This window comes from Myxine glutinosa, chromosome 6 (genome assembly GCF_964187855.1).
Source record: "Myxine glutinosa chromosome 6, kmMyxGlut1.1, whole genome shotgun sequence".
Taxonomy (NCBI): Eukaryota; Metazoa; Chordata; class Myxini; order Myxiniformes; family Myxinidae; genus Myxine; species Myxine glutinosa.
Genome location: NC_136266.1, coordinates 108,241,726 through 108,266,080, shown reverse-complemented (window position 1 = coordinate 108,266,080; position 24,355 = coordinate 108,241,726). Strand labels below are relative to the sequence as shown.

General features: G+C 47.3%; 1 protein-coding gene across 1 annotated transcript in view; it reads right to left on the bottom strand.

Annotated features, from left to right (window-relative positions):
• Positions 1-2,970: 2,970 nt before the first annotated feature.
• LOC137430165 (calcium-binding protein 8-like) overlaps positions 2,971-24,355 on the bottom strand; it is a 90,374-nt gene continuing 68,989 nt past the window's right edge. The window contains exon 5 of the mRNA XM_078781060.1: positions 2,971-4,892. Within this exon, the coding sequence (XP_078637186.1) occupies positions 4,765-4,892 (128 nt within the window). The 3' untranslated portion in view covers positions 2,971-4,764. The remainder of the gene's footprint in view (positions 4,893-24,355) is intronic.

Genomic DNA, 24,355 nt, shown 5'->3' with positions numbered 1-24,355 from the left:
AGGGCAGATTAGCCATCACTGTGCGGATCTGCATTCATCCTGCCTCATGCCCTGAGGGCAGATTAGCCATCACTGTGCGGATCTGCATTCATCCTGCCTCATGCCCTGAGGGCAGATTATCCATCACTGTGCAGATCTGCATTCATCCTGCCTCATGCCCTGAGGGCAGATTAGCCATCACTGTGCGGATCTGCATTCATCCTGCCTCATGCCCTGAGGGCAGATTAGCCATCACTGTGCGGATCTGCACTCATCCTGCCTCATGCCCTGAGGGCAGCATAACTACTTGCTCTACTGTTTGAGCTTCTTTATTTTGAAGAATATGGCGGTGCTTCAACCTATTTGTTATGAGCATCTTTCTCAAACATTGTTCCAAACTCGTCATTTTTTTCCGACAGGATTTAGCAGAAATTGCGCCAAGGCATGGATAAACTTCGATGGCGACAAAAAAGGCATCGACAGCTCTGGACTGTTCCATTTGACCCATTGGCTTTGTACGGTTACCATCCTGCTTGTTATGCAAGGTTCATGAACAAGACGCACATGGATCGTGCTCGGAAACGCAAAGCAACACTTGAAAATGAGGAGAATAGACGGCGAGATGCCCGAGCACACACAGCCAAGTGGATGTCGTTGTCCCACCAGGACAAATGGATACCTTATTGTCTGTTTGGAAAGAAAGTGCCTTCAGAATCCGATGCCTTATTGTCCCAGGTTACCTTTTAAGTCCCAGGTTCTCCTGTTTGTCCTGGTACCTTCGTGTTCTCCTTTTTTCTTCTCTTTAACCCTGATACCTTATTGTGCTTTTAAGGGTTAAATAAGGTGGTGTAAAATATGACTTCTGAAAAAATGGTTTTCTGGAATCCTTATCTTTATTTCAATATACAGTAATTATATACATACTTGAGCACTGCAGAACCCAAATCGTCTTTTTGGCATTTTCAAAACTCTTGCATTTAGCGGTATTTGGACAAAATATTATGGCATTTTACGTCATCACGACCAATCAAACTTTCTGCTGCTCATAGACTCCGCCCATGTCTTGTTTTTCAAAACAACGAGTCTGCGCAGGATAATGTGTTCCGTGAACTCTCTAGTTACCTCCGGCACCAAAGTTGGTTGGAGGTTATGTTTTCAACCCTGTTTGTCTGTCTGTTTGTGAACAAGATATCTCAAAAAGTTGTGGACGAATTCGGACAAAATTTGGCAGAGAGGCAGCATGTGTGACAAGGACGAAATGATTAGATTTTGGTGAAGATCCGGATCCGGCTACCAGAATTTTAAAGTATTCGTCACCATTGGGAGACGGGGCCAAAAACGATACATAGCAGGAAATCTGAAAAAGTTATGGATGGGTTTGGATGAAACTTGGTGGACCCGTTGTGTGTGTGACGAGGAAGAATCTATTCAATTTTGGTGAAGATCTAAATATGGATTCGGATATGAGATTAATTTATTTATTAAGTGTGGGTGCAATGGGTGTGGAGAGGAAGGAGGGGCAGGAGAGGATGTATAGGGTGGACAAGATGGATACGAAAGGAAACTGTCAGGATGGAAAACTGGATATTTGGAAGTATGAGGGATTTGGAGGGGTAGGCTAACAAGGGTAGAAAAGATAATGGTTTTGGATTTGGGACGATCTGAGATGGTGGTGAACAGCTGCATTGATATGAAGACCTGGAGGGAAGAATGACATTAAAGAGAATGTGGAAATTTGTTCCAGAGGTGGGGAAAAAAGGGGATGAACGAAGGAGTGGTCGTGGATGTAGGTAGTTTCACCAGAAGGGGATTGATGGTGATGGTGGACCATGTGAGCTTTGCAGAAACCTGGGGGTGACAAAGCCCGGAAAGAGCAGCGGGTGCAACACCAGAAAGGAGGCGGTGGAAGACAGAGAGACCACCGACCTGTCCGCGATGACGACGTGATAGGCCCATAGACACAGCGACATTGTGGGAGATTCCAATAATCTTGAAAGTCTTGGTTTCCACGGCATCAAGCTGCGGATGAAGGCCTTGTAGGTGCACAGGAGTTGAGGAGTGCCAAGGAAGGGCATCGTATGATGGAGGATGCCGAGTCAGCAGCTGGCTGTGGAGGCCAACTTGGGGATCCGTGGTTTGCCCAAGAAAGATCATGGCTGATAGTGAGACCCAGAAGTTTGAATGACTGAACTTCCTCAAGAGGATTATTAAGAAAGTAGACAGGAGGGAAGGTTGCCGGGTGGTCCTTTTGGAGAAAGAGATAGTGAGAGTGTGAGATTTGTCAGGATGAAAGACAAATTCCAAGTGTTTGACCATCTTGTTATTTTGTCAAGGTCTGAAGACAGAGAAGAGGCTGCAACCTGCCTGTCTTAACCGCAAGAAGAGAGACGCCATATTTGTATTACGAGTTGATTAATAAACATCTCGATGAGTTAACTTAAGTGAAGTTGTTGGAGTCCGTTTTTTACACCATAACAAAAAACAGACAAGGTCTTCGGAATGTGTGAATGCATTACCTTTGAGATGCTTATAAATAAAAGGGTCCACCATATAAATAAAAGGGTCCACCATATAAATAAAAGGGTCCACCATTTAAATAAAAGGGTCCACCATATAAATAAAAGGGTCCACCATATAAATAAAAGGGTCCACCATATAAATAAAAGGGTCCACCATATAAATAAAAGGGTCCACCATATAAATAAAAGGGTCCACCATATAAATAAAAGGGTCCACCATATAAATAAAAGGGTCCACCAAAGGGGATTAGATTGCAGACTCCAAGGGACCATCTCTCTTTATTATGGATGCAAATGTGGAATCGTTGACATTTCCGCCTCCATCTTGTACGCACCACATGTATCCAGCCATTCCATCTGCACCTAAAAACCAGATGGTCCCAAATCCACCAAATGGAAAAACGAATCTTTTTTTTTTATTATGAACAAGTCCAACGATGATCGCACTGCACACATCACAACACCTGAAATAACGTTATAATCCAATTTATTTCATTGTATTTAGTTACACATTGCACAGCCTTCAGTTTTAAAGTGTACATATTTAGCCCTTAAATAAAATACTCTAATCTAATTTTTTGAACAGTAAGATTGCAGATTTACATTCAGCGTTAAGTAAAATCCATTCACCTAAGACCTAAGGGAATGCAGTCACGTGGTGTGGATGATATTCTCTTATGACTGCGAACATGAAGGACGCCATGTTGGAATTGCTTGTGGTGTGTTGGGATCACACAGGTTCCAATCGGCTGCCGTTTGATGTCTGGTTGAGAAATTTGTTGGAGATGTTTCCACTCGAGGCCTTGCCATCCTATTCTACAATTGGGAGCTTTGGAACTACACAAACAAAGACGAACGCTGCTCGTTCGTGCCCGGAGATCTAGTTCTACATACAGGTGGATAAGGTGATGCATGGTGCCTTTTATTACAAAAATATAATGAACCACATCTTGTGATTATGGAAGAGCTATAATTGTGCGCTCCTTCATTTGGGTTGGGGGGGCGGAAGTCACTGCAATTGGCAAAAAATGTGCCCATAACCTGGGAGGAGGCGAGCAGAAGGTGGCACGAGTAGTGTTTTGCGCTGCAACTTTATCATGTTAATATTCCGCAGCCATGAAGGTGAGAATCGGTCACGGAGGATCTATCGGAGTTACTCTCTTCATTCTAGCACTCTCTGTTCCCGCATGGAAAACCTCAAGCCACTCTCTTTGACATTAATGACTTAAAACAACACCAGTACAACAACAACAAAACCCTGCACCAATGGAAGCAAACATTTCTATGACGTCATGCAAGGGGCGGACCCCAGTTGCCTTGCATGCCATTAGCAAAGTGATTGGTGGTTTATTTCTTTAATTATTTCAGTTGTTTATTAGCGCTGAGGAAGCGCCTCTAGCGAATGACTTCCAGCCAGTGTAACGCGAATTCCTGTCACAGGAATTCTGAGATCATATAAGTGTGACGTGGCAGTTCCTGATTGGTTCGTGTTGGGGAACCCCTTCTCGCTGCCGACGTGACGTAAATTCGCGCACGCGCACTGGTGAAGCGCGAGATTCGGCCCAAGGTTCTTATTATTATTATTATTATTTTTATTGTATACAAGATCGAGGCTCGAACCATGATCGAGGCTCGAAATTCCATGCCCGAACCTCAGCGCAATCCAAGAGGATTCACTTGTTGTCCAAGCTTCTCAAATTATTTTGTTTTTACGAAGGCAAGTGTTTTTGGCACATCTAGTTGCTATTACTGCCGCTGGTTGTCTGGATATAATAAAAAGATGATAGGAAAAGGTGCCCGACAGATAGAATGCTATTTGTGCATTGCATATACCTTGAGTGTCACATCCCGGCCGGATGGAGGTGGCAACAGTGATGGATGTACGGTTGAAGTCGAGCACTGAGAAACTGTGAACAACCGAGAGGTCAGAATCCAGCTCCGGTGGAATCTACCGCATCCTGTTGTGTGCACCCGAAGGTCTTCCTGTGGCCAAGATGGAACACGATGCGGATTGGTCGACATCGCTCTCTTATCTGTAAAACTGTTCAGGTGCAATGATTTTGTTTCTCATCGGTTGGCACAGCAGATCATGCTCGTGGTGCTTCTGGGTCGATGCTGATGGTGTTTGTATCAGTGGGTCCTCCATAGCGACCCAAAGGTCTTCCTCGAGAGTTAAGGAAATACAACACTAGACCAAGGAGCCAGTGGACATTCTCGATCTTCCTTGCTCTCACAGATCATTTAACAGGCAAAGGCGTTCACTACACTACTGCATGCCGCTGCGCAGGATCTGATTCGCTGCAATCAGGAGGACGCTGATGATGAAAGCCACGGCGAAGGCGCAGATGAGGCTCTTGCGCACGCACGTCTGCCGGTTTTGTTTCCCAGCATACACTGCAAGGTAGATGACGTCACACGGATCAGTACAACCTTACAAAAAAAACCAATGGATCCAGGATGTGAACGATGAAGATATATGCTGACAAATCCCTATGGATGGTACGTACAATCATTGGCAAAAAGTACATTATAGAGTGAACAATTAAAGGTGTGTTATTGTGTGTACAGTAAAAGGTGTGTTATTGTGCGTAAATCAAAGGTATATTATGCTGTGTACAATCAAAGATATATTATGCTGTGTACAATCAAAGATATATTATGCGATGTACAATCAAAGATATATTATGCTGTGTCCAATCAAAGATATATGATGCTGTGTCCAATCAAAGATATATTATGCTGTGTACAATCAAAGATATATTATGCTGTGTACAATCAAAGATATTGTTGCAGTTTTTAGAACCTTCACTTTATCAAATTTAGTATTAAAATTCCTGATAAATAACCCCTGTGTACATTTCCCCTTTAATTGGCTGTTAATTGAAATGAGTACACCTTAGTTAGTCCATGAACACCACGTAGGCCACCATAGGACCTTCTCAATAGTTATTTCATGAGTCTGTGTTTCAGTTAAGGCTATGTTCCCACTAGTTGATCTTACGTTGCATCAATCAAATAAGATAGATCCCCTACAATATCGCCGTGGCCTCCAAAGCGCCAGTACGGCGGCGTTCGCCCCCGTTGCATTGGGTGGTTGTTATTGGCATCATCATCGCCCTAAACTCCATTGAACACGAGGTCATCTCGGAGAAGAACGGGGGAGGAGTCAGCCAAGCGCCAGGAACAAGGCGTGGCTCTGCCAACGCCTCATCAAGGGGAGGGACCGGTGAGCCATCGCGACCAACCAAGGCCGAGGCGAGCTCACCGGTGGGCGTTTTCCAAAAGGCAGGCGGCTTGATCGCACCAGGCACAATATAAGCGCACGCGCAAGCCTATTCGAGGAGAGATGCGTGATCCAGCTGAGAACAGAGAAAGGTGTGATCCAGCTGAACAAAAGAAAGACGCGTGAAGAGGCTGACGACCGGGGTTTTTCACACTCTGAACAAGAACAAGTGCGTGCACGCGGACCTGGACGTCGTGCCGCGATCCCCCGGACCTCCCGGCTGCCCGCTCTTTGGACCGTCTGCCCTTCTTCTCCTTCCAGCCATTCATTCCTGCCTTCAATTCTCCCTTTGTGTACGTGAGTTTGTTCTGTTCGTTCTGTCCCTGGGGTATAAGTTAAGCCTGTATAAGCTAAGAATTGCACTGTGTATCTTCTTCTTCTTCGTCCTGTAAATTACCTTCGTTTCTTCCTTGGTTTGGGGTTTTGTGTAAATAATTAATAAACCTGTTATTTCTTACCCGTTTCGTTTCTTTCTCGTCCGATCGCTTTAGTGATTTCCCCATTGAGTTCCTGTGGTGCGATTTCGGCCAACGCTTTATGAATCGGGTTAGTCTTTGCTAACGGCTCGAACCGCGGACTGCTAACCCGCTCGGCAAATACCATCTTGTCCGTGGTTTCGAGCGGTACTTGTCTCCCTGTTTTGCAGAGGGATTGGTGAAGGTATTCGGGAGAACACCTTGACCAATAACCCTGATCAATCCCACCTCGCAAAGGAGCGTTACAAGTACCAGGACCAGAGACGGCCGGCTCAACAGGCCAAGGGGATTAAACCCCCCTTGCTAAGGGGAGTGCCATCTCTGAGATCCGTAACAATATATTATGCTGTGTACAATCAAAGATATATGATGCTGTGTACAATCAAAGATATATTATGCTGTGTCCAATCAAAGATATATGATGCTGTGTACAATCAAAGATATATTATGCTGTGTCCAATCAAAGATATATTATGCTGTGTCCAATCAAAGATATATTATGCTGTGTACAATCAAAGATATATTATGCTGTGTACAATCAAAGATATATTATGCTGTGTACAATCAAAGATATATTATGCTGTGTCCAATCAAAGATATATTATGCTGTGTACAATCAAAGATATATTATGCTGTGTCCAATCAAAGATATATTATGCTGTGTCCAATCAAAGATATATTATGCTGTGTACAATCAAAGATATATCATGCTGTGTACAATTAAAGATATATTATGCTGTGTACAATCAAAGATATATTATGCTGTGTCCAATCAAAGGTATATTATGCGATGTCCAATCAAAGATATATTATGCTGTGTACAATCAAAGATATATTATGCTGTGTACAATTAAAGATATATTATGCTGTGTACAATCAAAGATATATTATGCTGTGTCCAATCAATGGTATATTATGCGATGTCCAATCAAAGATATATTATGCTCTGTACAATCAAAGATATATTATGCTGTGTACAATTAAAGATATATTATGCTGTGTACAATCAAAGATATATTATGCTGTGTCCAATCAATGGTATATTATGCTGTGTCCAATCAAAGATAAATTATGCTGTGTACAATTAAAGATATATTATGCTGTGTACAATCAAAGATATATTATGCTGTGTCCAATCAAAGGTATATTGTGCGATGTCCAATCAAAGATATATTATGCTGTGTACAATCAAAGATATATTATGCTGTGTCCAATCAAAGATATATTATGCTGTGTACAATTAAAGATATATTATGCTGTGTACAATCAAAGATATATTATGCTGTGTCCAATCAAAGGTATATTATGCGATGTCCAATCAAAGATATATTATGCTGTGTACAATCAGATATATTATGCTGTGTCCAATCAAAGATATATTATGCTGTGTCCAATCAAAGGTATATTATGCGATGTCCAATCAAAGATATATTATGCTGTGTCCAATCAAAGATATATTATGTTGTGTCCAATCAAAGATATATTATGCTGTGTCCAATCAAAGATATATTATGCTGTGTCCAATCAAAGGTATATTATGCTGTGTCCAATCAAAGATATATTATGCTGTGTCCAATCAAAGATATATTATTCTGTGTCCAATCAAAGATATATTATGCTGTGTCCAATCAAAGATATATTATGCTGTGTCCAATCAAAGATATATTATGCTCTGTCCAATCAAAGATATTGTTGTGGATTTGAGAATCCTGTGTTTGTAAATATGACCCTCTTGTAATAATTATTGTAAATACCTCCGTTTTGTGTGTAAAGATCAAAGGTCGTCCCCTTAGTTAATCCATCGCATGCAGTATAAAATCATATACCCTTCTAAATAGTTATTTCTTATTCCATGTCAGTTTAACCCTCTCAGGACCAAATTAATAATAACTGTAGGAAAAATCTTATATTTGAGGAAAATGATCCAATGGGAAGGTTATTTACGATTTTATGGAAATTTTTAATGTGACCGTTACATGCAGTGCATTATGGGATGTTGCATATTTGCAACATTGGTCCGATTGGGAATTTTACAATGAATAAAACAGGTCCTATGAAGTTTGAATTTCTTAAAAGTGTGGTCATCATATTCAGTGAAACGGTCTTTTACATGTTCAGGACAGTAGTTAAGTCTGTATTATGGATCAATAACATAATAAGAAAGCAAAATCAAAAGTTCAGTCATGCCCTGAAATTTACTTTTTCGTGTGATACTCTAAGTAACAGTTTTTGTCCTTTGTAAAGCACAACAGCACTTTGCACTTTTGGCAGGCCATTTGTGTGTAAGCCTTGCTGCACAGCCTGCATCGTCCACGTTTTTCAGCATGGGTAGGAAAGTGATCGAGTCGATCGAGCCTGACATCAGCAGAAGGTGCGACGTTTCTCTGCTGTGGTGGTAGAGGCGGGGTGGGTGGAGGACTTCCATCTTCCAAAGAGGGTCTTCCTCTTTTTCTACTGCTCCCGTCAGCGTGTTTCCCTACTTTGATAAGTGCGTCTGCCACTTCGGCACGGAAGTCGAAAAGTGGCATATACTTCTGCTGTTTCTGGTTGAGGTGACGCCGGTAGAGGAGCCAGCCATTGACCAGAGATAGGTCAATCAAATAGTACAAAATACGCAGATACCAACGGCGTGGGTGAATACCAAGATAAAGCACCATGAGCATGTCTGCCAAGTCCACCCCACCCATGTTGGCATTGTAGACCTTGACAAGGTGGGGTCTGTCCACCTCAACAAAGTCCTTCTTTACTTTTGACCACCTTCTGCATTTATCCACGGGATCCGGCCCAATGTAGGATGATATCAGCAATACTGCCTTATTGTCAAACCACTTGACAATGGTCAATCCTGTGGTTGTTTCATATTTGACGTCAAACGAGCCACGCCCAGCTTTACCCAGTTCCTTGTCAGTTTTGAGGACACATCCACACAAGCGGTTGCGGTTTATAGTAGCAACTGCTAGAATCCCCATTTTCTTCAATTCCACAAGTAGTTCAGGTGAAGTAAACCAGTTGTCGAAAAAACACTTGTAGTTCAGTCCTTTTGGTATCTCTGCCAGAAGACGCAGTACTACTTCTCCACCCACACCTAATCCACCTTCATTCGCCACAGTCCCTTTGCCAGTATAGATTTCAAAGTCATAGTTTATTCCACTCACACCTGCCCTAGTGAAAACCTTTATCCCCCATTTGTGCGGCTTGTTTTTTATGTATTATTTCATGCTACTTCTGCCTTTGAAAGGGATCATTTGTTCGTCGATTGAGTTGTTTTCTTCTGGTTCCACTTTCAAACAGTTTGCACAAACCTTCTCGAGTACTGGACGAACCTTGAACAACGGATCGTAACGAGGGTCACCTTTTTTTTTCAAATTGGTATTGTCGTTCATATGGATATAGGTTCTAAGGTGGTCAAATCTTTTTCTGCTCATAACTCCTGCGACTGCTTCATAACGCTAGTTATGAAGTTTTTCGCCAGTACATGCGATAAGACGGCATATGTACTACAGTCATCATAATGTGCATGCCAATAAATTGCTCCATTTCAGCAGGAGTACTTTTCAGTTCTGGGGCATTCTTCATAACTGCATACAGGTTGGATTGTTCAGCTATAAATTCAAATACAGATTCGTCCATGAAATGGTCAAAATACCACTTTGGACTGGGTATTTCGCCAGTACATTTTTCGCCAGTACATGCGATAAGACGGCATATGTACTACAGTCATCATAATGTGCATGCCAATAAATTGCTCCATTTCAGCAGGAGTACTTTTCAGTTCTGGGGCATTCTTCATAACTGCATACAGGTTGGATTGTTCAGCTATAAATTCAAATACAGATTCGTCCATGAAATGGTCAAAATACCACTATGGACTGGGTATTTCGTCTGGCGGAGGAGAAAATGCGTGTCCCCGGAATGTTGAATCTACATCAGCCTCTGGGGGTTTCCTTTGCCTCCAGATAAATTCTTTGTTGACTCGAGCTGGTACTGGCTGGAGTTCTTCTTCATTATCTTCATTGTCATTGACTCTGACTCGGTGGACTTGATGGATTTCAATATCTAGATGACTCGGATCAGCTCTTGCCATTTGTTCCAATGTTTCGTCATCAATGCTAGCTTCTGAGTTGTCTGTTTCGCCATTTTCGTCGAAATCACGATCAGCATCTTCATCGTCTGGCAAGGATTCATCGTCAGAAATGGCACCATCAGGAAGACAAACCATCTCAATCACCTCATCCATCGTATATCTTCGTCGGCCAGCCATGATACCAATTATAAAGCCTGCAAGAACAAACAACAATGTCAGAAACACTGCCCGGAATGAATACTCTTGGGTACCGAATTGCCGGGGGGGGGGGGGGGTTGGAATAAGCGGGGGGGTTGGAAAATTATGCCCAGAATAATAATTTTATAGAGATTATGCCCTGAATAATTCCCTTTAGTAATTATCAAACATAGGGGAAAAGAAAACCACCATATAATACATTGTAATACACAACACATGCAATCCAAAACAATAAACACATGACATCAATTGTTACCTGTATGGGCAAATGTTGCATATTTGCAACATCAAAATACACCAACCCCTAGGAATATAACCAACTGATATTATATTTCTTAAACTCACATCTACTTTATCTATACATATTCAAGATTTCTCTTATACAGTATTGCGTTCAATAATGCAGATGATTCTTATGAAACTTACCTGAAACAGAAGCCTACAAAATCACCGATCCGGCAAGTATGGTGGCCGACATATTCAATGTAAGACAGACCAGCCACCTGGCGAGTTGCCTGGAAGCTGTCAGTTGCAATCCTACAACAAAGTCCCGCACTGGCACCTAAACGTTTAGAAACACTAAAAAAAATGCAAATACTGGCAATTAACTAATTGGCAATTAGCTGTTGCAAATTTGCAATGCCTGCCCGGAGAGGGATAAGGCTCTGTTTCCCATTAGTTGACTCTGCATTGCACCGAATCGAATAAGATAGTTCCCTTCTCAAGTTTCCCCCAAATCATCTCTTCAAAAGTGCCAGTAACATTGGGCGGTTTTCTGCGGCGTTCGCCGCCGTTGCATTGGGCGGTTTTCTTCACTCCAAACTCCATTGCGCACACGGTCAACTCGGGGGAGAAGGGCGTGGCCGGCCCATCGTCTTCAGGAGGTGGAGCTAGGAAGCCCTTGCACCCAACCAGGACTCGGTGGGCACGGCTTGGTAAGGTGTGGCCATGGCTTGGTAGGGCGTGGCTATATAACCCGTGGGGGGGAAGCCCCCACCAGCAGATGACCGAGGGAGCCAGAGGCGTGTCAACGAAATACGTGTGCCTGCCACCGCCTTGCTTGCTTCCAGCCCGGAGAGGACCTGCTTGCTGTGCCGCCCTGCCAAACCTTCCAACCTTGTGGTCCCACCTTCCTCTCCCTCCAGCCAATCCAATCTGCAATTCCCTATTCGTGTGAGTGAGTTCGTTCTGTCTGTATTGTCCTGGGTATAAGTTAAGCCTGTATAGATAAGCTAGAAATTGCACTGTGTCTCCCTCTTCTGTAAATTGCTTTCGTTTTCTTTCCTCCTCCTTGGTTCCTTTGATTGTGTAAATAGTAATTAATAATAAATCCCTGTTCTTCCTACCTTTGCTTTCCTTTCTTCACATCCATTCGTCTTTGTGATTTCCCCATTGAACACCTGTGGCACGATTTGGCCAACGTTTAGAATCGGGTCTAGTTTTTGTTAATGGTTCGAGCCGCAGGCTGCTAATCCGCTCGGCAAATAACATCTTGTCCGCGGTCTCGAACGAGGTTGCTCACCTGCCTCTCTGGAGGGAGCTGGGCAGCTTCAGAAGCAGAAACGGCCAGTGAAAATAAAAGGGGGATTAACCCCCCTCTTGCTAAGGGGAAGAGCCGTACTCCGTTTCCGCAACAATTGGTAGTCAGGAGTTGGGATTCGAACCTGGGACTAAATTTATTTAGCCCAAATTTTGGACACCAATTGTACTATTGGCCGCAACAATTGGTGTCAGGAGTGAGATTCGGACCTGAAGTGCGCTTAGCGCACTCAAAATTACGAGTGGTCGAAATTTTATTTTAACATCCTAAATTTAAATAGTGCCATGGATAATCAAGGCGACTGGATGCCGGTGGGGGTAGAGTTAGAAGGGGTAGAACTGACCCAGGACCCCAGGGAAATGTATATGGGGGAGAGAGAGGAGGAGAGCAATGAGGATGTGGTTGCGGGGGTTGCAGGTGCACAAGATGGCGCCCTCGCGCACGAGGTTTCAGGCGCACAAAATGGCGGCTCCTCGCATGAGGTGGGGGGCGCACAAAATGGCGGCTCGCACGTGGTTGCGGCAGCCGCGCCCGCGGCGCCGATGAACTGGGACCTACTCATGCTGCAAATGCTGGCCTTCATGGTCAAGGCGGATGAGGAGATGGAAAAGAACAGGGGGCTGGGAAATCTAATTGAAGGGTGTTGTAATAGAATAAAGGGGGACAAATCAAGGGCAGAAATGAGGGCCGATGGAGAGCAAATGGGAAATAATGGGAAAACCAAATTCGGGGGATTGAGTAAGGAGGTGGAAAAGATGGATGCAATGCCAATGAGGGAAGAAGTAAGGACCAACACCAATAACTTAGAAAGCAAATTGGAGGGACTCGGAAGCAAATTGGAGGGTCGGAAGCAGATTAGGGGACAAATTGAGGGGCATAATTATCCAAGCCAAAGAAATTAATGAGGGGTTGGCGAGGGGGCAAGCCGCATATGAGGTGAGGGAAGCCGAGAGGGAGGTTGACCGCAGGTTGAGTGAGCAGGTCCCAGGGGTACGCGACGAGGTAAAGCGGGTCGAGAAGCGCTGGTTGAGCGAGGCGGAGAAAAGCGCGGGGTAAAATGATGGGCATAGAGATCGCGACCCGGGGTTTGGGGCAGCCAGCAACCGCTGAAGTAGAAGGAATTTATATAAAGCCAGCGGTCATCAAAGAAAAAGAAAAAGTTGAAATTGAAATTGTAGAGACGACAGACGTAGAAGAGCAACAGTTGGAGGAAGGAATGGATAATGTGCAAAGTCCGTGCTCACACCTTGATGCCGTACTTAATCCTTATAAAGATTTGCAGGTGTTGGTGCAGGGAGGAAGAAGAACCCCGAAGGTGAGTCGTGCTGTATATTGTGCGGGAAGATTTTGTAGAAGGATGTTTGGCGACAAAAGAATTTTCGCGCGCTTGGGATCGAGAAAGCATCCGGGCGTTGGTGAAGGGTCCCCTGTGAGTGGAAATGGCGCGCTTGTGAGGAAAGAGTGTGCGTCGGAGAAAGAATGCACGTCGGAGTGTACGGAGTGTGACACGGAGAGTGAGTTGGTGGTGGTGCAGGTGCGAGAGGGCACATCGGAGCGCGAGTGTGAAACCGAGTGCGAGCGAGAATGCACGTCGGAATGTACGGAGTGTGACACGGAGAGTGAGTTGGTGGTGGCGCAGGTGCGAGGGGGCACATTGGAGCGCGAGTGTGAAACCGAGTGCGAGCGAGAATGCATGTCGGAGTGTACGGAGTGTGACACGGAGAGTGAGGAGGTGGTGGCGCAGGTGTGAGAGGGCACATCGGAGCGCGAGTGTGAAACCGAGTGCGAGCGAGAATGCACGTCGGAGTGTGACACGGAGGTCGGAGAGTGAGTTGGTGGTGGCGCAGGTGCGAGGGGGCACATCGGAGCGTGAGTGTGAAACCGAGTGCGAGCGAGAATGCACATCGGAGTGTACGGAGTGTGACACGGAGAGTGAGTTGGTGGTGGCGCAGGTGCGAGAGGGCACATCGGAGCGCGAGTGTGAAACCGAGTGCGAGTGAGAATGCATGTCGGAATGTACGGAGTGTGACACGGAGAGTAAGGTGGTGGTGGAACATGTGCGAGAGTGTACACCTGAGTTAGTGGTGGCGCGTGTGCGGGAGGGCGCACCGAAGAGCGTGATCGGGTGTGCAAAAAAGTGCACACCCATGGTTGTCACAGAGGATGGACCGAGGAGCGGGTGCGAGGATGCACACCTGGAATGGTCGAGCGCGTGTGGGAATTGTTACGGATTTATGTGAATTTATGTGAATTACTATTCAGGTCTTTGCTTATCAATGTGTAGTCGATTAAAGGTTGTTGTGATTAAAGGGTCAGGAGATCTTCTGGGGAAAAGGAGACCGGAAACGGAAGAAGAAAAGACACGAGGTCCTGGAGAAGCGACGATCTTCTTCCTCTTCCTCGCCGAGCTCCGACGAGAGTTGGTATCGATATTGAGCAGCGTGGAGGACGCTGCGTTTGAAAGCCCGTCTGACAAAAGGAGTTACCTGCGCGGGGTAATTACCCCTTGACACGTCAAGTTGCCGTGGGTTCGTGCACGGAACCAAGCGTCCGGCACAGTTCGCCTCACCGTCTACAAGGACGCGTACGGGTCGCACCTTGGGCCTCGCGCGCGTTGCAAGCCGCGCTTGGTTTTGCCCCGTTGCTTGGCAAGGAGGTGTGCGCTGCAGCAGCTGTCCCCGGTACGAGATGTGCATGTTTGGAGCACGTCCGCCCGGGGTTCGTTCCACCGCCCGTGTGCGGAGAAGAGAGACATTGTGAGGGACAGTGGCCCAAGTGGTCGTGAGTGGGGACAGGGGGGGACACATATGTAAGATGGCCATCTTAGTGATTGATTGTTGATTGTTGATGGTTGTTGATTCCTTGGGGGAATATATTATTGATTACTCCGGATCCTTGGTGTGGGGTTTCTTATGAACTGGAATTCATATTGATTGCGTTACGAAAGCGTATAAATCATATATCTTTCTGGCGGGGTGCCTCCCACGGTCCGGGGGTCACCGAGACCAGGTAGTTACCGGGAGGACCACGTAACAGAATGATATATGATTTATACGCTTTCGTAACGCAATCAATATGAATTCTGTCTTCAACAGATATGGGCCGCTGGTGGAATTGCGGGTGGTAAAAGACAGGGAAACGCAACGGTCAAGAGGGTTCGGCTTTGTCACGTTTGCAAGCACAAGAGACGCCAGGGAGGCAGAGAAGAATTGGAATGGTAAGGATTTGGAAGGTCGGACCATAACAGTAGGGAAGGCATTTCGTAGGCGTCGAGAGGTCTACAGAAGAGGACCGCTTGGTGGTAGTTTTGGTGTGGGCAGCAGCCGATATTACTATGGAGGCTCCCAGAGTTACGGCACCTCCCGAAAGAATGAATGTCAGAGCACTGGCCGAGAAGGAGACCGCCAGTCAGGTAACGGCTGGGACAAGGGGTCCCACCGTAACTGTTAGGAGTCTGGAGAAGTTGAAGCCCTATATACGGTGGAGCCGCCGAGCCGGGGCTCCTACACGGACTAACCGTGAACGCCACGTTCTTAAAGGCGTCCAGGTAGTGAACTTTCCTGCACGGACTAACCGTGAACTCCACGTTCTTAAAGGCGGCCATGTAATGAACTTTCCTCCCCGGACTAACCGTGAACTCCACATTCCTTAAGGCGTCCATGTAGGGAATACTCCGCTGGGCCTCCCAAAAAAGTGCTATAGAGAGGTTTAAATTTGGGGGCTTTGGTCACCACCTCTTAACCGTCATTCAAGAGAAACTAGAAGTGGTTGACGCTTGGTCCAGAGGGAATTAATCTAGGGGATTGTGTGAAATTTTGTTGCTTTATTTTTAAGTGATGACTGTGCCCAGGGGGAACTGATGATTTGGGGGGGGGGGGGGGGGTGAGTTATCTGGTTTGTTTATCCAAGTTGGCCGGCAAAGAAAGTTTTCGCTGGGTTCAAACTTTCTTTCTTGAAGGGGGGGAGTGTTACGGATTGATGTGAATTTATGTGAATTACTATTCAGGTCTTTGCTTATCAATGTGTAGTTGATTAAAGGTTGTTGTGATTAAAGGGTCAGGAGCCCTTCTGGGAAAAAGGAGACCGGAAACGGAAGAAGAAAAGACACGAGGTCCTGGAGAAGCGACGATCTTCTTCCTCTTCCTCGCCGAGCTCCGACGAGAGTTGGTATCGATATTGAGCAGCGTGGAGGACGCTGCGTTTGAAAGCCCGTCTGACAAAAGGAGTTACCTGCGCGGGGTAATTACCCCTTGACACGTCAAGTTGCCGTGGGTTCGTGCACGGAACCAAGCGTCCGGCACAGTTCGCCTCACCGTCTACAAGGACGCGTACGGGTCGCACCTTGGGCCTCGCGCGCGTTGCAAGCCGCGCTTGGTTTTGCCCCGTTGCTTGGCAAGGAGGTGTGCGCTGCAGCAGCTGTCCCCGGTACGAGACGTGCATGTTTGGAGCACGTCCGCCCGGGGTTCGTTCCACCGCCCGTGTGCGGAGAAGAGACACATTGTGAGGGACAGTGGCCCAAGTGGTCGTGAGTGGGGACAGGGGGGGACACATATGTAAGATGGCCATCTTAGTGATTGATTGTTGATTGTTGATGGTTGTTGATTCCTTGGGAGAATATATTATTGATTACTCCGGATCCTTGGTGTGGGGTTTCTTTTTAACTGGAATTCATATTGATTGCGTTACGAAAGCGTATAAATCATATATCTTTCTGGCGGGGTGCCTCCCACGGTCCGGGGGTCACCGAGACCAGGTAGTTACCGGGAGGACCACGTAACAGAATGCACACTTGAGTTGGTAGTGAAGCACGTGATTGGGTGTGCGGAAGAGTGCACACCCGTGGTTGTCACAGAGGATGTGACCGAGGAGTGGGCGCGAAGAGGTGTGTTGGTGAGGTGTGTGAACGACGAGTGTGTGCCAAGGTGTGCGGTGGTCGGGTGTGTTACGAAGTCTGTAAGCGGAACAAGAACAAGTGCAATAACGAAGTACGTGGGGTGTACGGGCGGCGTTGGAGCGCCGAGCTCGGTGAGTGTGAAAGGGATCGCGTATGCGTGCGAGTCTGCAGGTGAAGCATCGACGTTAACCGGGTTAGCAGTTAGACCGACGGTTAGCCGAAGCGAGCCCTCGGTTCGTGCCGGGCTTTGGGTGCCGAAGGAACCAGCGGGGATCGTAACCACGGTGGTTTCAAAAGAACCGCCGTGCGCGATCCATGCTGGGCCTCACTCTGCACGGTCACGTCCGTGCTCCGCTAAGCGGAGCAGGCGGCCCGGTTCAAGGGCCGGTAGGAAGAGTCGGCACGGCGACCCCTTGTGGTTGCAGCGTTCCGGCCGGCCGAGATTGGGGCATCGGACGGTTCTGTGCCGAGATGGTGCGTGGAATCTCGGCCCGAGGAAGCCTCCTTCCCTGCACCGAATGCCGGATGGACCCAACCGCCGGCAACGAACCACCCGCATTCATTGCTCGGCTTGGCGAAGCCGAGCTTTGGAAATGTAAAGATGCACCGAGGCTCAAGTTAATGGACATTTGGTAGGGATAGGGAATTTGTGATTGGCAAAATTTGATTGGCAAATGATTGGTAAACTGATTGGCAGATCATTGGCAAATTTTTGATTGGCTGGAATTTGATGGGCAAAATTGATAGTGGGAGATACCCGATGTGGTGGGATGGCAACTCTGCCATCCCTCACATACGGGGCACATGAGCTATAGTTTTATGGGGTTTGGCAGTGAAAACTAGCCCGGGAGGGTTAGGATAAAATGATAGGGATCTAGAGAAGATTGACCATAGGTAACTGGAAATTTAAGTAGCGACATTATACAGGTAGTGGGGACGTAGGTAGATTAGTTTAGATTAAAACAACGAGGGAGCGCAATAGTATAAGGGGCGACTGGGAAGCGCAAGTTTCAGAAGGGAGTAGTCAGATACCTCTATGAGTGCTACAATAGCAGTAGCTGCTGATATATAGATACATCTATGAGTGCTATAATAGCAGTAGCTGCTGATAGATAGATACCTCTATGAGTGCTACAATAGCAGTAGCTTAGATGATGCCGTGTGTGTGAGAATCTTTGCCGGTGAGCATGTTGAGCAAATGAGGCAATGCTCGTGAATGGTGCCGTGTGTTTGTGTTGAAAGTGTATGGAGCAGTGTATGAGGAACAATTGTGGTTGTGCATTGTATTGAATGATTGAAGAAGCTTGGGAGGAAGGAGGGTACAGGTGGCACCAGGTGTGATTGCACAGGTGTGCAAATGAACAGGTGTGTGGAATACATGGAGTATGGAATGGATGGTGTGGAGGGAGTATGGTGGAAACTGTGGAGTGGAGTGGATGGTGCGAAGGTGTGAATGGGGGAAAAGTGGACCCCTATCACGAATACCCGGGGAGGGTAGTTTAAGAGTTAGGTCGAGGGAGTAGGTAAATTGTGGTTGGATATTGGCATCTGTGGTGCGTGGTGGAAGAATGGTGCTTGGATGGGTGCATTAGTGACGTGGAAATGGCTGGGCGTGTGGCCTGTTAGTGTGTGTAGTTAAATGGGCACTCCGCCACTGTGAGGATGTTGGCCAGGTGAGGCCGCAGGTGGGCTCTGGGAGCCGTTAGAGTTGTGGATGGGGCCCGAGGATCCGGAGGACGGACCCGGGTAGCCCAGTGCCAGAGAGGGCACCGAGTGGGGTAAGCGCCAAGGAGGGCCTTCCCCAGGTAGATAGGTTAGGGTAAGGAGTAGGTAAGCTCGGAGGCAACTGCAGTGGTGGAGGTGTGCAGGTGGGTAGACCTGCTGGGAGAGCCACATGACCCAGTCCTGAAATTGTGCAAAGGCACAGGGAGTTGAACCGGGGGAGTGAGACCCCAAATTGATGAAGCACCACAGTTTGGTCAATGGGAATTTGGTTCTTAAAACCGCATAGAGTAATATGGCCAATGGATTGGCAGGGAAAGACCCCGGGTAGTGTAAAGTGTATTAAAGTCATTTAGAGGATAGTTAGGATTGAAATCTCCTCGCACCATCTACATCCACTCACCTGAGGGGACGCAACTCCACACCATGCCATGTTTTTATTATTTTTGTGCAAATGTTTTGAGGATGTAAGACACATCTTGACGTGGGTGTGACATTGTGCTGATGTTCCATCTCTCCCTCCTTATGAGGATTGATGATGAATTGGGTGATGGCAAATTTGGTTAGAAATTGGGATTGTGGATGAATTTGGTATTAGGGGAGATATGGGGAGGACGAGATGCAGTGACGGATTTGTAAATGTGTAGGCTTTTGTAAATACGGGGAGGGGCAAGGGGGGCAGTGTAGGTCACATGTGGGGGGCGTATGTAGGGACGAACCTTTCTCAGCTCTCTCCCATGCGCCCCTCATTCTGCATTGCCTTGTTTGATGTGTACCCTTGCGCCCTTACCCCTCACTCACCTGTCTTATCTGTCTTCCTTCCCCGACCCATGGATCGTGCTCTCTGGGCACTGAGGGGAGCGTGCGGGGGAGTCCGCCATTGTGTGCCCGAATCCCCGCAACCAGCTGCCTGCATCCACGCACCACTTATGAACCACATGTCTGTGGCTGAGCACCACTCATGGACCCCACGGGTTGGGGCATGGCCCCTCTGCTGGGACCAGCCACGATGGCCCAAGATCTTGCTTGCAGACCCGGTGAGGTGGCACCAAGCCCACAGTTGAACCACCCATAGTCGGCCCCTGTGGGCCATAAATAAAAACAGTGGACACGGTTGTGCTTTTGTTTTATTTCCACCAAATAGGCCGCAAGCAAAGCACGACACGAAGAATGACAACATCTTGAAGAACATCGGCCAGCAGAGGGAGCCGAAGAGCAAGACCACCAACAGTGTGTTTGTTTTATAATAATAATAATAATAATGCATTTATTTTATATAGCGCTTTTCAGGAAGCCCAAAGAAGCTTTGACAGAGTGCAAAACATAATGCATAGCAAAACATAAAGACAATTGCAAAAAAAGAAGAATCAATAGGGAAATATTCAAAGCACAAAGGAGGGAGAAGGAGAGGAGATAGTCAGGGGTTAGATGCTGTGGGTTAAATGTTGAATGCAGTGTTGAACAGGTGGGTCTTGAGTGATGTTTTGAATGTGGTGAGTGAGGAGGAGTCTCTGATGGTGTGAGGTAGCGAGTTCCAGAGGGTGGGAGCAGCGATGGAGAAGGCCCTGTCCCCCCAGGATCTAAATTTGGTCCGGATGGGGGGGGTCAGGAGGTTGGTACCAGCAGAGCGGAGGTTGCGGGTGGGAGTGTGTCTGGAGAGGAGGTCAGCCAGGTAGGATGGGGCCAGGTTATGGAGGGCTTTGTAGGTCAAGAGGAGGATTTTGTACTGGATTCTCTGGGAGATGGGGAGCCAGTGAAGCTTGTAAAGGACGGGGGTGATGTGGTCACGGGTCCGGGAATGGGTGAGTAGACGGGCAGCGGAGTTCTGAATGTATTGGAGTTTATTGGTGATTGTTGAGGGTGAACCATAAAGGAGGCTATTGCAGTAGTCCAGATGGGAAGTGATGAAGGCGTGGATGAGGGTTTCTGCAGCCACGGAGGAGAGGGATGGACGGAGACGGGCGATGTTTTTCAGGTGAAAGAAGGCTGTCTTTGTGATCTGTTTAGTGTATTTGTCGAAGGAGAGGGTTTGGTCAAAGATGATGCCAAGATTCCGGATGTGAGGGGAGGTGGATACTGGGAAACCGTCGATGTTGAGGGCAAAGTTATGGGTGGACTTGGTGAGCGTTTTTGGGCCAATGATGATTATTTCAGATTTATCACAGTTAAGTTTGAGGAAGTTGATTTGAAGCCAGGATTTTATTTCAGTGATGCAGTTTGTCAGGATAGAGTGGGTGGCGGTGGAGATGGACTTGGTGGAGATGAAAAGCTGGATGTCATCGGCGAAGCAGTGGAATTGGAGACCATGACGGCGGATTAAGTGACCGAGGGGGGACAGGTAAAGGATGAAGAGGAGGGGGCCAAGAACTGAACCTTGGGGGACACCTTGGGGGAGGGGAGCAGTGGGGGATTTGCAGTTATTGATGGAGATGAACTGACGTCTGTCAGAGAGGTATGATTTAATCCAAGAGAGGGCAGTGCCGGTAATGTTAAAGGTGGTTTCAAGTCGGGTGAGGAGGATGGTGTGATCGATGGTGTCAAAGGCGGCGCTGAGGTCGAGGAGGATGAGAATGTTGAGGTTGCCAGCGTCAGAGGAGAGGAGAAGGTCGTTGGTGATTTTGAGGAGAGCAGTTTCAGTACTGTGGTTGGAGCGGAATCGGGATTGGAATGTTTCATACAGGTTATTGGCAGAGAGGTGATGTTTGAGTTGAGTGGCTACAGCGCGTTCCAAAACCTTTGACAGAAAAGGTAGGTTGGAGATGGGTCTGAAGTTATTTAGGGTGTCAGGGTTTAGTCCAGGTTTTTTCAGAATGGGGGTAACAGCAGCAATTTTGAGGGATGGTGGGACGATGCCTGTAGACAGGGAGGAGTTTATTGTTGCAATGATAAGTGGAGAGAGAGCAGGAAGGGAGGCCTTGACAAAGCTGGAGGGGATGGGGTCAAGAGTGCAGGTGGCAGTTTTCATTCCGATGAGGAGTTCAGAGAGGTCAGTAGGGGAGACTGGGGAGAATTGAGACAGGGGATGGCAGGATAAGGGGGGGCAGGTGGTTTGAGGGGGAGCGGGTGCGGCGGTGGTCAAGCTGTTGTAGATGTTTTCAATTTTGCGTTGGAAGAATGAAAGGAAGGAGATGCAGTTGTCTATTGTGAATGACTGGGTGGTGGTGTTCAGGGGGCTGAGGAGTTTGTTTATTGTAGAGAAGAGTGCTTTTGGGTTTCCGGAGCCAGAGTGGATAATTTGAGAGTAGTAGGCGGAGCGGGCGCAGGAGAGGGCATCTTTATAGTGTTGTATGTGGTCCTTGTAGGCCTGGGAGTGAACTGTGAGACCTGTTTTATTGCGGAGTCTTTCAAGTTGGCGAGCACGAGTTTTCATCAGGCGGAGTTCAGGGGTAAACCAGGGAGCAGAATGGGTGAAAGAAACTGTTTTGGTTTTTATAGGCGCAAGTTGGTCAAGGCAGGAGGAGAGAGTGTGGTTGTAGTAGTCAGTGAGGTCAGAAGGGGTGTGGAGGTCAACGAAGGGAGAAGTGGACATTTTTTCAGAGAGGGTCGATGAGAATGAGGCAGGTGAAAGAGCGTTTAGCTTACGGAAGTTGATAGTGCGATAATGCCTTGGTGCTGGGGTGGGGATGTTGATGGTCAGAGTGATGGCTAGGTGGTCAGAGAGAGTGAGGTCGGAGCCAGAGAGATGGTGCAAAATTAGTCCAGTAGAGCAGACAAGGTCCAAAATGTGACCACGGTTATGGGTAGGAAAGTTGACATGTTGAGTGAGGTTAAAGCAGGTGAGTAAATCAGTGAAGTCAGTGGTTAGCGTGGAGTCAGTGGAGTCCATGTGGATATTGAAATCACCAAGGAGGAGGATTGAGGGGGAGAGGGAACATAGCTGGGTCAGAAAGTAGGAGAAGTCAGACAGGAATGATGGGTGTGGTTTGGGAGGGTGGTAGACAACAGCCATGACTGACTGTGTGTGACCAGAGAGTTTAAAAGCCAGGTGTTCAAATGATGGAGCAGATGAGATGGAGATGAGGTTTGTCTTGATGTCTTGTCGGTGAATAACGGCAATTCCACCACCTCGGCCCTCCGAGCGTGGTTTATTGATGTAAGAATATCCATTGGGTGTGGTGAGGTTGAGCGTGTAGTAGTCCAGTGGTTGTTGCCAGGTCTCAGTGAGACAGAGAAAGTCCAGTTTATTTTCCAGGATGTAGTCGTTCAGGATGAGGCATTTGTTGTTGAGGGACCGGGTATTGAACAGGGTGAGCTTGATGTTGTTTTGTACGGCGGGTATGAATCCAGGTGATTTGGCCAGGGTTCGCAGACAGGAGGTGCGATTTTGTGCGTTGTTGTGACCAGGTGTGTTGGGACGATGAGTGGGAGTGCGCTGAGCCGACCAGAGGATGGGGATGGAGTGACCTGATTGTAAATAAACAAACTTACGACCGGAGCCACGGTGAATGTACCTGGGTCGACGCAGGAGTCCATTCGATTTGATTGCAGAGATGCATGATGGGGTGGAGCGGGTTTTAAGCAGGAGAAGCCTTGCGGCGGAGTACCGCAGAGCCATGCCAGCAGGAGCGAAGGGACGAGCACGAGGCCAAGGGTGAGGAGGAGAAACAATCGACACAACCCACAGGAGTGGGCCCGAGGAAACAGCGAAGGAGCCGAGCAGGTGAAGCCAGGAGCAGAGCCGGGACCATGCAGAGGGCAGACAGGAGCGAAGAGACGAGCACGAGGCCAAGGTTGAGGAGGCAAAGCGGCAAATGCAGCGGCAAACGACCGCCGCCGCTAATCAAGATCACGGCGGCAAACCGCCACCACCGCCGCTGCAAACAATGGGCGGCACAACCCACGAGAGTGAGCCCGAGGAAACAGCGAAGGAGCCGAGCAGGTGAAGCCAGGAGCAGCAGAGCAGAGCCGGGACCGTGCAGAGGAAGACTCAATGGCCAAAAATCCGCCACGACCACCAGGAAAGCAAGATACGGACAATGGTCCAGTCAGAGAAGCGGCGAGCAAGTGACGCCAGCGTCCTCTCACGACCGGACCGGAAACGGAACTCAGTTTATGGAACTGAGGTGATGGTGCTTTGTGGTGCTTTGGTGTTTTGCTGCTCTTTATTGGTGCTGGTGCGTCGATGCAGTGCATGCTGTCTCCTCCCCTCCCACAGGATTTTCTTTTTGTTCCCCCAAGGGAAAAATCACAGGTCCTGGGTTGCAGCTTTGTAAATACAATTAGCGTCACTTGTAAATAATGCTCCCCACCGTACACGTTTAGTTTGCGAATCAATTCCGCAATTCGGTTATCCTGTGGGCGTGAATCTGTTAGGCAGGGTGCAATGCAGCAGAGGGACATACTTATTTGTGTTTTAAAACTGTCACACTCAGGGTCAGATTAATTGTAGAGGGAATTACACCTACGTGCCACACTAAGTTAAAGTTTTATAGGCCCGGGACGTGCCTGGAGGATGAGGGTGCAGTGTTGCGGATTTGAGAATCCTGTGTTTGTAAATATGACCCTCTAGTAATAATTCTTGTAAATACCTCCGTTTTGTGTGTAAAGATCAAAGGTCGTCCCCTTAGTTAATCCATCGCATGCACGTAGAAAATCATATACCCTTCTAAATAGTTATTTCTTATTCCATGTCAGTATAAGGCTCTGTTTCCCATTAGTTG